The following is a 14301-nucleotide window of genomic DNA, read 5'->3' on the forward strand; positions in this document are numbered from 1 at the left end:
TTGACTCTTAACTGTTTTTAAATGAAAAGATTATTCAGACTCTCCCTGACCATTGCAGTCCTAAGTATCTTGTAAGAACAAGATTGAATATTAGCTCATCCTAACACAGCAAAGATCTAAACTAATTGAGCTGGTGCTTCAGACCTTTGGCACTCACTGCAGTTCTCCCAAACAATAGGAGGAATGGAACAAGAAGAAATGTCATGCAGAGGAAGTCAATTCTTCACACAAAAGCACAACTTAAAAGTTTTATCTCATTCAAGCATTATTTTTTTAAGTGTGTGCAATATTTGCAATGACTGTACCTTCTTGGCTTTTGTTCAGTTGTGTGGCTTACTGTAGAAACAGACTTGCTCCCAGATTCTTTCTGCCCCGCTACTCTTCTTCTTTACAATGCACAATCTAAGCAGTGAACAATAAGTTGCATTTAGGACGTGCGCGACAGGTCAAAATATCACAAAAATGTTTGTCAGCCGGCATTTACAAGAAAAGCAGGTTTGCGCACATTAATTTTAATGGCAGAAGGTTTGTGAGCCGTGCAGCATCATGTCAACTGATATAGAGCTGGGAAGTTCCCAAAACTGAACAACTACCAAGCTAGATGTTAATGATCTGGACTTCCATAAAGAAAAATGAGAATAACTTGTTCTGTATTTTTGCAAATTTCACATGGAGATCTGATGTGTGGTTGTAAATCATAATCAAGTTTAAGCACCAGTTCAACCGGGCTGTACAAAGTAATGAAACTGAACCAATAAACCATGAAGATAAGATTTTTGTTGCATTTTTTTCTAATTAGTTAGTACATTCTTTCAACACAAAAAAAATCACTGTATTATAGCTTTTTGTTTACCAAGTCATTAAGGAAATGTGCATATTGAATCATAAACAAAAATGTTCCCACTCAGTCTTCCTCCCCCTCCCTCTTGTCTCTTATCAGCTCAGTCAGCTTTTTCATTAATATTCTAAAATTATTAATTTTTTCCCTGTTCGTTTTGGTCATAAAGAGGATGCTGCAGCAGCAAACTCCAAATTCATTAATCACATCAATATTGGTCACAGCTGGAAGTGCAGTTGTAATTAAGTGTGATTTGAGGTTCTGGGAGTGTGCATGAATTAATAATGAGCTAATCAAAAAGCACTTGGCCTGATTGTCAGGACACTAACACCTAGAAACAGGAAGAAAATTAGGTGTTATCTATTCCTGGCTTATGGAGTACATCTGTGTCTGTCATGGCCTCCAGTGGTTTATTGTTTTTGCTTGAAGTTTGACAATTAGCAATTTTTTTTTTGAAGGTTAATTTGATAACTGTTTCCAGCTGGCGGATTTAAAACTATTGTGTATTAGGAAGCACAAAAATGAGAATTCTTCAACTGAAATTCTTAGCAGTGTGACAAAATTCACATAAATTGAAGTGTCATTTGTAAAGGTAGAGTCGTTTTTCCCTGGGGAAATTTAAAGGGAGACGATGATAGCATGACATCTCCCTCCAGTGCCATTTTATCTCCACTTCTGACCTTGTGAAGTACAGTAGATCTTAAAGCGACAGTTCAGATCTTTTGAACTTGGGTTTTGTGGAATATCTTACCTGTTTCTGATAGCATGACCTAAAATGATGTGAACTTTCTTAAGGCCAGCACTGCAGAACATAGGAGGTGTGCAGCATAACTGTGTAGAATTCATGTGGAGCGCTACGAATAAAACTGCACAGGCTGTCTGTCGTCACGACATCACACCGTCAAGCCATGACGCCAACTTACCTTTTTGCATATTGACCATTTTGGCTCAGTCACCACCTGACTTAGCAGCTCAGAGACGTAACAGGAGCAGGTTTACTTCAATCCCTCATGTCACCTTGGTCATTACTTAAATCACACCAACCTAGCAAGAAGGTATCTCAAACCAAGTTTAAGTGTTTGAAAAGGGCTTCCGATTGGGCTCCCCTGGAGAAAAAACACCTTATTTAGAAAAGAAAATGAAAGCAGTTGTTGCACTTCTTTTTAGTTTTATGGTGAAACTGCAACATAGATATGAAACATTCCCTTGTAGGTTGGTCCTTGGACTCTCCTTTTTCCGGACTGATCTTGCTGACAGTGTGACTTTGGTATAAGTTTATTTGACTACATAGAAGACAAAGTGATAAGTCAAGTTTTTAAATGATCACGCCTAGATAGATAGTTAGAGATGTGTGCTAAATGTTGATGTAAGAAAAAAAATAAAAACAAAAAAACAACTTTGACGTATTAGTCGGCAAATCAAAAATCACAGTGGGATATTCATTGCTGTCTTGTCTGTTAGGTTTACCTTTCTACTCAGCTGCAGTGAAAGAAGTATTGCTTTCGGTAAAGAAACAATAACTGAGTGCAAGCTGAACTTCAGACTAGTATTGGCATTTTTTTTGTGTTGATATTTTTTCATGCTTTGCCAATTTTTTTGTTTGTTTGTTTAAACTAGGAACAACCAGAAGATGAATACAGATTGCCTCATACAGTACATACAAGTGCATTTATATGCTTGTCCAGGTTTTTAACAAACTTCACTTTTTTAAAATAGTTTTCTACACAGCTATTTATCATAAAACGTTAAAAAGAGCTGCATTTAATGTACACAAGAAGATATAACTGTACTTGTTATTCTAAAGGGTATCCCTGTGTTTGCCCCTTCATTTGAGTGAAGCTCTTAGTTTTAAACTATGTCACACAGCTTTGCAGCACAACTAAAAGAGCAATAAAAATACTGAGTTTGAGGACAACTGGAAACAGTGGTCAAGGATAAGTAAAGATACTTAATTCACACTTGATCTTAATTACAACATTTCTTTCCTTCATGCCCTTGACTAACAAGAGTCACAATCCTTCAACAAAACCATCTTTGTAGTTGAACCGTCACCTGCCAGCTTTCTCCTGTCAGTCTTCATTGAGCATTACAGATGTAAGTACCCTCCTTAGTGTACATGAAAGAAGTCATTTAAAGTGTTTTGACTTTTTTGCCTGTTCGTGTTGAACTTGAAAGGATTGTATTAGCCTTTTGTGTTAATTGAAAAAGATGAATAAAAAAGACGCGTCGGGCTGTTTTGCATCAAGACTCTGGCTTCCATTCAAAAAATGAACACTGCATTACCTGATAATGTTTGTATTTTTAGACCATAACACAGATTATAGTGACGTGAACAATGTAGAGTTTGTACAGTTTTGAGATTATTTATAAATGTAATTTTCTATAGAACAAATATCATGATTGTCTCAGGAAGCAATTCACTTTGATGGCTCTGATTCAGTGTCTCTGAGTCCGTCTGCCTCCCTGTCTCTGACTTCTGGATGGATTTCTTGAATCACTTTTGTAAATTCTCTTGGTGACGTTACACCCGTGCAGGACATAGTGCAGATGACACACAGCCATCTAGGGAATGAGACTGTCAGTACTCATCACCAATACACCAGCAAAACAGCTGCAATCGGATGTGAGGTCAATAACACAATATTATGGATGTTGTGTTTTGCGAGTGAAGATTAGCAAACACACATGCGCAAACTCAGAATAGAAGCAATTTCTCAATCTTATTTTCTCTATCTAAACACACAGACACACACACACACACACAAATAAATCCCCTTACAAACACTCACATTTAGGTGTACCACCTGTGCCCCTCCTCTCCCTCGGCAACCCTCTCTAATCCACTCGAATGTAGCTGGATATTAGATTAGAAAGTTATAGATGTGATTATTCGTCCCTGGGTACAGTCATCTATTTGCTGATTAAAACATGAACTTGGGGCCATTATGTAACTGCTTAAAGAGATTAAACCTAGTCACCCTCGTGGGGGCCTGCTCTCTGTTGTAATGTGCAATAGGAGTAACAGACAGCAGCACACATGACACTCACTTAGTTAAACCTCTACAGGTATCATGATAAAAAGGTACAAGAGTAGGAGAGCTTGCTGCAAGTTTCACAGAAAGAACAATGCCTTTTTATTTTCCATTTCCAAAACTAGCATGCTGAAATTTTTCAAATGATTGGCTGCCGTGTTATAGTTGCACTTTTGGCAAGAAACAAGCGTGGAGTCTCTTCTTATTAAACTTGAGTGGTTGAATGTCTAAAAATGTCCAGTCAATGATCACAGGATACAATGCTGTTAACTAAAAAAAAAAAAAAAACGTGTACAAGCATGAGTGGGCTTATTTTACTCTCACATAATATGAAGCTGCAGCCAGTTGTTGGCCAGCTTAGCATCAAGGCTGGAAACATCTATCCTTTCTCCTGCACAAAGATAACTGACTTTGTTTTTGATGAGATGCAAAGCAAAAAGATGTAAAGACACCAGATTGTGGTTTAAAAGGACTGCTTTCAGGTTTCCAGGGGTTGCCAACAAATTTGACAGCTGGACCAAGAATCTGCATGAGATAGATATGAGTATATACCTGCTCATCAAACTTAGCAAGAGTAACAAGTTGTGCCCTACTAAAATGTTATTAGAACACATTTCAAAGCTAAAATTGTCAATATAATACACTGAAAATATGACAATTCGACAAGCATGGTTCTTTAAATTGGCACTGTAGAAGATACAGCCCATTCTAACACTCAGTGCTTTGTCTTTACAGTGATATCCTCACATCTCCTTTCACCCACTGGATTCTTTCTCCCATCTCATTATTGCTTCTTTTTTCACACTTTGGGTTACAGGCGGGCAACCAAAAGGAAATTTCTTCACTTCTGAGTACTGTATGGCCATCTCTGGAATGATGATAAACATGAATATAGAAAAGTTGGACTGTCTTTGATGATCCTCACTTTCAAAGACAGAGCGACACAGAAACTGTGTAACTAAGTCCCGCTGGAGTTAGAAGTTGAAAACCCTGGAGCAGACAGAATTTTTCCACATGACTTTCACCAGCGTCTTCTTTCTGTCAGTTTAAATGAGGGAGTTATTCAGTAGGCACATTTCTCATTCATTGCTGTGAAAGCTATGATCATAAATGAGATGTTGTTTTTCTTTTGGCTGCTTCTTTTTTTTCAGGGGTTGCCACAGCTAGTGAACTTTGCACTAAAGATTTGTCAGTTTACACCAGATGCTGTTTCTGACGCAACCTGGGCTCAAACCTGCAGCGTCAGGATTACAAGACTGCCGCACTGAGCACCAAGCTACCGTAGCCCTAATCATAAATGAGACGGAAGGACCAAATTCCAATTTAAAGATGTACAATCATCCAAGATTTTCTGAATTTAGTTAACCCCCATAAACAAGCATTAACTTATGATCTGACACAGATTCATTTTTTTAAGTTGCAGGTCATTCACTTCAAAATTATGGGTCATCTGACATGTGTGTCAGTCTAATTTAGGATGGCCACTACAGCTAACCAACCCTAGAAAGCACAAAACTGGCTATAACTCAGCCTATTTTACAGATATTGAGCTCAAATATAGTGAGGTAGTAGCTGAGAGTCATCTCCCACACACAGTCACACATACAACACATAATGATGTCATACAGTTAGATAGCAAAGAGAACAGCAGGCTCTGATGTCAGAGATTTAAATACCAGATTTCATCCGTCATGGTCTATGAAAGTACTAATCATTGACACTGACACCCTATCTGCATTCATGGATTCATGGGTTTTAAGGTTCTGTATGATTTCTGGGTACCCTTAATTTTCCCAGGTGACTGATGGTATGTGAAATTCAACTTTGAAAAGTTCAACAGCTCTCACTAACTTATTGTGAATCATTTTTCTGTTAGCAGTAGGCAGCTCAGGACATAAACTGCAACACAGTGGAGTTAATGGTGCAAGTGACACAGCTACCTTATTTATTATAATTTTAAGTTTGAGGTTTAGTAAAAGCACTGAATTTATTTAGCAATAAAATTTTACTTCAGCTAAACAGTGCAATGATTACACCGAAAGTAGTAAAGGCAGTGCACTTTCAGTGGGACGGATGAAAGGAGGGAGTGTAAAACAAACTACACTGTAGCCGGACGCAGTCATGCACTTTCAGCAGAACTTGTTGGAAAGGTTAGTGACGTATAAAACTACTACTTCCTTGTTAAGGCATTGGCAATCAACATTAAGTATCTGTGTTGTGCTGCAACACTGAACTGTGAAAACCCCATCGCCATTGACTCTAACTTGTGTAAGTGCTGATCTATATCCAAGCGTACCATATGTTTCTTGTGAACCTTATTGCTTTCTCATTCCCAATAAAGTGGCAGAATAAAAAGGCTTTTACAGGTCCCTGCGGGTAGCAGCTACTTGCAGTGGTAGTCACTGAGCTGCAGGGCTGCTGCGGTGACAAATGGCACCAAGCACATATTTTACTATTGCCATTTACAATGCATGATCCAGGCTGTGCTGCTCAAATGACTGTGCAGCAAGGCTGTCAAGAGTTATGGAAGTTGTAGGAGTATTTGTGTTTGTGTGTCCTTGCTTGTGTATTGCACAATATATATTGAGCTTGTTTAGTCAGTCATTTAAGGGTTTGTCATTTGCTTCATTAATCCTGCATTGTTGTAAATAATCAGAAATAAAAGTTAAAGAGTCTAATATAGAACTTTTGCTCAAATGATATGTGGTTTAGATTTTTTTATGGACAATGCACATTCATCAGCATGATTATAAATACGGTTGCTGGTACAGTTAGTTACATAACTTTTATAGATTTAGAGAACAACTTGTAAAATGAGGGCACAGTGTGTTTGAACTGTCCCATAAGTGAACTTATAGTCCAAAAGGTAATTCACCTGAGTGTAATTTAACAATCCCTCCTGGTCCGAGCTCTAAATTTTGATTTTATCCTATGCCATTATTCAAAGGAAGGGAAATCAAACCAAGCAAGAATCTTATATGCAGGTCAAATTTTAGCACCTTGAATCATATTTTGACAAAGTTTCAAAACAACACATTATGCCCAGTTAAAAATCTACAGTGAATATATGAGTTTGACTTGCTATCCAAATGTGAATTTGAAAATAGAGACATTAACATATCAAATGACTTCTTTTAGAGTAAGATTGTTCTGACATCCTGTCACATCTCCTTTAAGATCTTTGAGAATCTTGTCAGTCTCCACTGATAGGTTCATGAGACTCATTGTGCTCATCTTCTAAGAATATCCTTTCAACCATAAAGTGCTTTCAAATTCTTTATTTCAGTCTTTACAGGAGTATCCATTTGGCTTTGTTCACATAGAAAAAAAAAAAATCCAACTCCGTTGAAATTTCATAGCAAGCTTCATCCTTTGCAGGTCAAACATACGTGACCGTGAGGGGGCAGATGTAAGGCAGTGAGCTGTGGGAGAACATAGTTTGTTCTTCGTTTAAAGCTCTCAGGGGGTACTTCCTCGCAGAGAGAGGCGCAAGAGCTAAAATGGCTTAAAAACACCGACCCAACATTTTACAAGTCAGATATAAATTCTTACGTAAAAAAAGATCCACGAGCGTTTAAAGTGCAATAACTGTCTTTCCCTAATTAGCAATAAATAACACATTTTAAAGCATTTATTGCTTGGTTTGGAGCGGGTGTGGGAGGGAATCCGCACCATCGCTGACGCACGGATGAGGAAACGTGTCTCACTCCGACTAAACGAAACGTTGCAGTTCGCTTTCCTTCTGAGATTTGTGTAAGTTGCTGAAATAGGACCGAGGGGAGAGAGGAAAGCGGCCAAAGGAGAGAGGGAGGCAGAAACTTAGTCTCGCATGGTAGCCAGAGGGCGGTGGCATTTCTCTCTCTATCTCTCTCTCTGCGTAAACGGAGTCGGCGGCGGAGAGGAGAGGAGAGGAGAGAGGAGAGAGGAGAGGAGAGAGGAGCTCAGTGAGGCAGCAGAGCCGCTGACACGAGTGGAGGGACCCGGCACTTATTTCCACCACCTCTGTACGCAGCTTTAACCGGAGCTTTGAGCCACGGACAGATAATTGGAACTGAAAGGAGGGGGTTGATTTATTTATTCATATATATATATATATATATATATATATATATATATATATATATATATATATGTATATTTATTTTTTTTATTTTTACTCCCGCACCGCTGCTGCTTTTGGACTTCATCAGCAGATCTTGGAGGAGGAGAAGTGTGGGGGTCTCTTATTCCCCCACCACCACCACCACCACCGTCACCACCGTGGCCGGAGGAGTTTTGCGCGTTTATGTCTGTTACCACGCCGTGCCTGGCATGGGTAAAAGTGGACTGAGAAGTGGAGTAGCGCTCGGGGCTCCTCGCCTGGTGAGAATGTACGCCGCGCGGGGGATCCTGCTCCTCCTGGTGCTCGCGCGCACGGGAGCCGCTCAAGGTAAGACGGGAGGAGAGCGCGTCTGCTTCCACTGGCTGGAACCAAAAACCTTCTGATTTATCACAAGTGACTGACTAGTTGGGCAGCGTGTCAGCTGTCTCCTGTAGAGGAGGGAGCAATTACTATTTTTTTTCCCCCATTTAAGAGGAGCTCGGGATCTGCCTCTTGAAGTGTTAGAACCAGACTACATGCGCCCCTTTTTTTTGCTTAACTAACTAAAAGACAGAACATGCAGCATATTTTAAAGACATACTAGTACTGAACTATAAAAAAAAAACTAAAAATGATTTTATTTACAAAAGAAAAGGTTGCAAAAATGCAAAAACTAAGCAGATAAATGCGCGTTTTACTGCCAAAACTCTCCTTAAATAAAGGGGAGCTTGAGTGAGCGTGACTGCACTGGTTGTTTTTCTTTATAGCAGCCAGAACTGGTTTAATAAACGAACAGAACCTGCGGTTTGCAGTGGCACAAGTCACAAAGTCTGATTCACGGTCTGATGTTACAGCGGAGCACTTCACAGAATCCAGGCGACGCTCCACTTGCTGCAATTAGAAAACTGATCCGAAGCCTCTCTGGTATACAGACAATTACAGATCTCTCTCTCTCACACACACACACATACACACACACACACACACACACACACAAGTCTGCAGAGTTTAACAGACTGACAACCTCGCAGCTGTAAAGGATGCAACTTACTGATGCAAAATAATAATAATAATAATATAATAAAATAACAATCACAATGTTACTATGATTAGATTAGGCAAGTGGACCCCAGTGATGTGGAGGGGGAAAAGGGCTCTGGTGAGAAAATGATTTGGTGTGGTGGTATATTACAGCTATGTCCACTCTGAGCCCCAAGTGAAGCATAACGGGAATATTGAAGTGATATTTCACCCACCACAGCTGGTGTCTTAGAGGATGAAGCAGCTCATGGACTGAATCAACTTTCTCCTGTTTAGGCATTTTAATTTTTAAATGCCTGCCTGGAAAATTGGCTTCTTTAATGAAATGCCCTTTCGCACTCTCCCTGACCTTCTCGTGACGAAACTGTCTTGTTGATCAAAAGAAAAATATTGGTCAAACTGTCTTTTGTTTTAACAGGCTGCTTACTTTCACCACGTTTGCTCCATACAGCTTGTGAAAGCTTGACCTTATCACAGCCCTCTATTGTTGAGCTTTGCTTTTCTTCTAGTTTAATCTAACACCATAACAAGTAATATTACAGTTGAAAACCCTGTGAAAAAAAAACACACAGTAATTTGTGTAGTCTACACCAGGATGTAGTCTATAAATTGGTATTGACATTACAAATTGGCCGAGGGCTTTTGTGCTGAATTTGGGGAGTAATTGGACATGAAGCTGCTGCTACCTTTCTCCTCTTGCCCCAGGGAACAACATTTCAGCAACTACCTCCAATATTCATTATAATGTTTTTTTTTTGTTTGTTTGTTTTTTTTCCCTTTTTTTTATTGGCTCACTGGTAAATCGATAAACTGCAAATTAGGGACACATTTTGAGGAAGGTTTCCTCCACCTCTGATAAATGGCATCCTGGCTCTAGATATGCAACTTAATTTGGCTTCTGAAGAGAAATCTGATAATTGGGACTCTTACTGTGTTGTGTTTGTGGCTGATGACACACGCCTGAAAATAATCTGGCCCTTTGTTGACAAAGGTTTATTTTTCCCCGGTTTTTCCTCCCCTGCTTTCATTTGGCTTGCCTGCCATGTTTGAGTCTGTTCGTTCTCTGTTCCAAACAACTTCCCTCATTTCTCCGAAGTTGTTCCTTTGTGAGCAGGGAGTCACTCGCTTGTTTTACCAGATGGGGCACAAAACACACACACACAACTTAACTGTAAGGGAGTGGGTTGCTTTGTGCAAATAGCTGATCCTTTTGATGCGTCAGAATAAAATTCTGTTCCCAGTCCAGAACTGATGTTGATTGAGGAACACAAATATTTGCTCCAACCAAATTATGGTGCTGTTTGTTGCTGCTCATGCATCATTGAGCGTCTTATGGCCAGTTGCTGCCTCCAGTTTACTGTGAAATATGTGGTTTGGCGAGTTTAATAGCTGAGTCTGTTTTCAGGGTCATAACTAATGATGCTCAGGATGCTGGTGTTAGTGGAAATTATGCTGGCGCTGCTGTGGATTAAAGTCTAATGATGAACCATGGGGAGAACTTTTTTTTTTCCAAATAAAAATTGAGTGCCCTTACGTTACACACAGTAAGTTCAATCCCAGTCATTTTACAAGGTGTGAATTTTTTTTTTAAGTTTCAAGTGATGCATTTAGGAAACTTCATGTATTTGCGTTGTTGTTGCAGCTCTTTAGAAAATGAGTTGCCACTAAAAGTCTTTTCAAGCAGATGTTCTTGTGCGCTTGTTGATATTGCACATATAATGACCGAAGGAGTGTTAGTTTAGATCCACTCAGGTCAGCTTGAGCACATGTGACTGGCTTCTGGCAAAGTCTAACTCTCAACAGTTGGGTCCATTGATAAGCCATTTGCTGAGATCTTTGTTTTTATTTGATAGTGCATGGGTGTTACTAATAACACTTATAGACTCCATTGCTTATTGGTTTTTGCTGCATGTTTCAGAGTTTTGATGTTAGGTATTCAATTGCATGTGGCATGTTGGGCTTCAGGTTCTTCTTTTATAAGGTTTTTTTTTTTTCATTTAAAAGGGGTAGTCCTGTTTATCTGTAGTGCAATAGACAACTGTCAGTAATGTCTCAGTTTGAAATTTCAAGAAAGTTTCCTGATAGAAAGGCAAATCTATAAACCTTTCAGAGGTGGACTGCTCATATGGTAAATGACATGCTGTTGATATTCCCAGCATGTCACTTTTGAATCAAACATTTGTCACTGTTATACTCACGTTTAGTCAGACTTGTTTCATAGTGTATTGCTGGACATTACTTTTGTCAAAAATTTTAAATTATTGTACATGGTTGTGTTTTTTTAGATTCCTATTTCCTTTCTGCAGCTAAAGCTTCTGCTTTCTGTTTAGCAATGCATAAATATTTTTTTATCAACATCCACTGATGCATTTTTGAAGCACCAAATTTTTTCTTCTAACTTGCTAGGAGTTTTATGACAAGCTGACACATAACTAAATCTATTCAGAGTTTGTGGTGGCGTGCCTTGACATCTGACAGACAACAGTGGTTATAGAGACACTGTTTCAAGTCAAGGGAAATGTCACAATTTTCAGAAGATGATCTTTTTAGTGTAGCCTGTCCCTGAAAATACACCACAGGCCACTTTTATATTTTCACAAAAGTGACAGTTCTTAACTTTTTCTTTCTATCAGCAGCAGTCTTTTTAAAATAAAACTACCATGTACTTGCCAAGCTAATATAAAATGTTTTTATATGCTGTGGTGAAAAATGTGTGAAGGCAGTTTTATGCCTCGCTTAGTTTATAATCCAGTTGCTAAAATTGTTTGTTTTCTGTAGCTTTTCAAGTCCAAACAAAACTGGTAATAACATTAACTCCCCAATATTCAGCAAATGAAGGACAGAATGTACAACAGACAAATGAATCCATAAGTGGTGAATTTCTCATTTCTGAAAGTGGCTTTAGCATTTTGTATGTATTATTTCACTCCATAAATGTGTTTTTAAATGAAACGGCATGAAATAAATATGTGGACTATAATGCTTGTGAGAGAATACAGCTGGACCTGCAGTGTGGTGGTGCACTGTTGTGCTAAAAGTGCTTGTTTGAGGGTTTTTGTTCATGAACTTGGCAGTTTGGGGATTGTGTCAGTGAACTCCTGTGGAGTTTGTATTTGTGTGTGTGTATGTGTTTGTGTGTGTGGACTTGGCACTATAGCAGAACTCCAGCAGAGCTCACACGGTGTTTGTTGCGGCGCTTTGTACGTTTGCGCACACATTCGGCGTGATGATGTTGCCAGAGCTCCCATGGTGTCTCCCATTATGCTCTTATCCTATCCCATGGTGTAGCGCTTCCATCCAGAGTTCAGTGCTTGTAGGGGGACAGTTGGGAATTACTGGAACTGAGTTGGACTCTTTGACTGGCCGCGCTGCTCCAGTCAGCAGAGTGCAATTGGTCGAGCAGGTTTTATGTGGTAAATTTGATGGCGTTTCTCTATCTGAGGGAGAGAGGGTTACGGAGTGAATGAATGAAGAAGGGAAATCTCTCTGGGTGGTTTGTACGAGCTTTGATCACTCCGCTAGGAGTTGACAAGCTGACTGCCTGCCACACACACGCGCACACACACACGCACGTGCACAGCGAGAAATTTCTGCATGAAACAATGCTGCATTTTGTCTACATTCTGTGTTGTGTGTGTGAGCATGCTCTGCCTGTATGGGGTGTGCTCATAGAGTGTGTGAAAGGAAGTCTTTGACTGTGTCTGGGGTTCTTTCTTATAGAGGACCCTCCTGCTGCTAGCAGCAGACTAGAGATGGCAGATTTCCTTCGCCCTTCTGCCCTTTTTTAAAGAAAAAAATGCTTGCTTATTTATTCATGCATTTCATAAACTCTCCCTTTAAGTGTGACCAGTTGTGAGAATTTTCTTCACCTGCCTTTTCACTTCTGTATCTCTGTTTTTCAGTCCTGTCTTCTTTTAGCTTCTGAATGGATTTCACTATCCTCCTCCCCCCCTTTAACTGTAGCCTTTTTCATCCATTCACTGGGTACAGTTTATGTTTGACTACGAGAATCCTGGGCCTGACCGCCTACAGCTGTGTATGTTTTCTGTGTGGTTTACTCAAAGACATAGCAATTACAGATAGACCTATTTCAAGAACCAAGAGCCTGAACTTGTGTTGTTTGTGTAGCAGCAGAGAACTTTGCAAGCATGTTTTCATTTGGAGGAGATGAAATCCCGGTTGTGAAAAAGCGTGGTTTTCAAAAAGCCTGTGTCCCATCATTTGCTGTTATTTCTTGCAGGGGGAAAACCCAGGATCCAGCAAAGGAATGCACCCCTGTCCGACTTGCACACGTTTGTCTGGGAGTGAGCTTGTTTTTCTTGAAACGACAGCTAGAAACAAGACAGCAAAAAAAAAAGAAAAGACGATTAAATGTTTTGAAACTAATTCCCAGCTTCTCCTGCTACTGAGTGTAATACCTTCTAGAGTTTCATGTAAAGATCTGGAATTATGAATTTTTCATGGCCTGTGAAACCAAAGGCCTCGTTTGGTGCTCTCATTTCCCGTCCTTTTTTGTTGTTGTTGTTTGAGTTTAGCTGTGTTCATCTTTCTCTGTGTGTGGGGAGGAGTCAGTGAGAAAACGGCATTTGTTCTCAATCAATGGCCTACTATATAGTTCCCACTGGTCCCTTGCAGTCCTGTGGTGAAAAAATTATGAGCCTGTTTAAGTATTTCTATCTTTACCATAAGGGGTGTTATGTTCCACTGAAGTATAAATACATTCATCTATGAAAAACTGTAATGAACTGACTACAAAGTCATAAACATTATTTAAAAATGGCATTATTGAACACAAAATATTTTCTGCAGTGCACATAAAAACATAAAACACAAAGAAATTTCACAAAACTGCAGTAATATGGTTTTCGCTTCATGCTGTGAAAAGAACTATGCATTTGTGTCCCTGTAGTAAGGACTGGACTTGGTGACTCGCTGTCACTGAATGCCAGGCTGCAGATTTTTATGCTGGTGTCCATCAGCTCAGTTTTTCACTTTTGTCACTCATCCCCCATTTCCCTCTCTGGCTCTGTTTCTCATGTTTTCTGTCCTGTTTTGGTCTTCTCCATCTGCTTTCTTACATTTAATTAATTAATTAATTATTTTTTTTAAGCATTATGTTCTTCCTCTGTTTGCTGTTTCAGACAACTCTATCTCTGCTCAGATTTACTCAGAGTGTGGCCAGAACAGGGGACATATTGTTGGGCTTCTGAACTGGGCCCACAATCAGCGGGACATTTTGTTATTGTGTGCATGTGTTTGGTCACTGAAACTCATCAGTCAGCCAGAAGGAGGGTGCACCCCCCCCCCCC

The 14301-nt window shown here is 39.6% G+C and overlaps 1 protein-coding gene across 2 annotated transcripts in view; it reads left to right on the plus strand.

Moving 5' to 3' along the window:
- Positions 1-8010: 8010 nt before the first annotated feature.
- Positions 8011-14301, plus strand: part of si:ch73-72b7.1 (netrin receptor UNC5C) — a 194300-nt gene continuing 188009 nt past the window's right edge. Inside the window, exon 1 of one of the 2 annotated variants that reach the window (XM_017413777.3) lies at positions 8011-8299. In XM_017413777.3, coding sequence (XP_017269266.1) covers positions 8182-8299 — 118 coding nt within the window. In that variant the 5' untranslated portion in view covers positions 8011-8181. The remainder of the gene's footprint in view (positions 8300-14301) is intronic. The other variant, XM_017413776.3, reaches the window with a different exon arrangement.

This window comes from Kryptolebias marmoratus, linkage group LG1 (genome assembly GCF_001649575.2).
Source record: "Kryptolebias marmoratus isolate JLee-2015 linkage group LG1, ASM164957v2, whole genome shotgun sequence".
In the NCBI taxonomy this organism is placed as follows: Eukaryota; Metazoa; Chordata; class Actinopteri; order Cyprinodontiformes; family Rivulidae; genus Kryptolebias; species Kryptolebias marmoratus.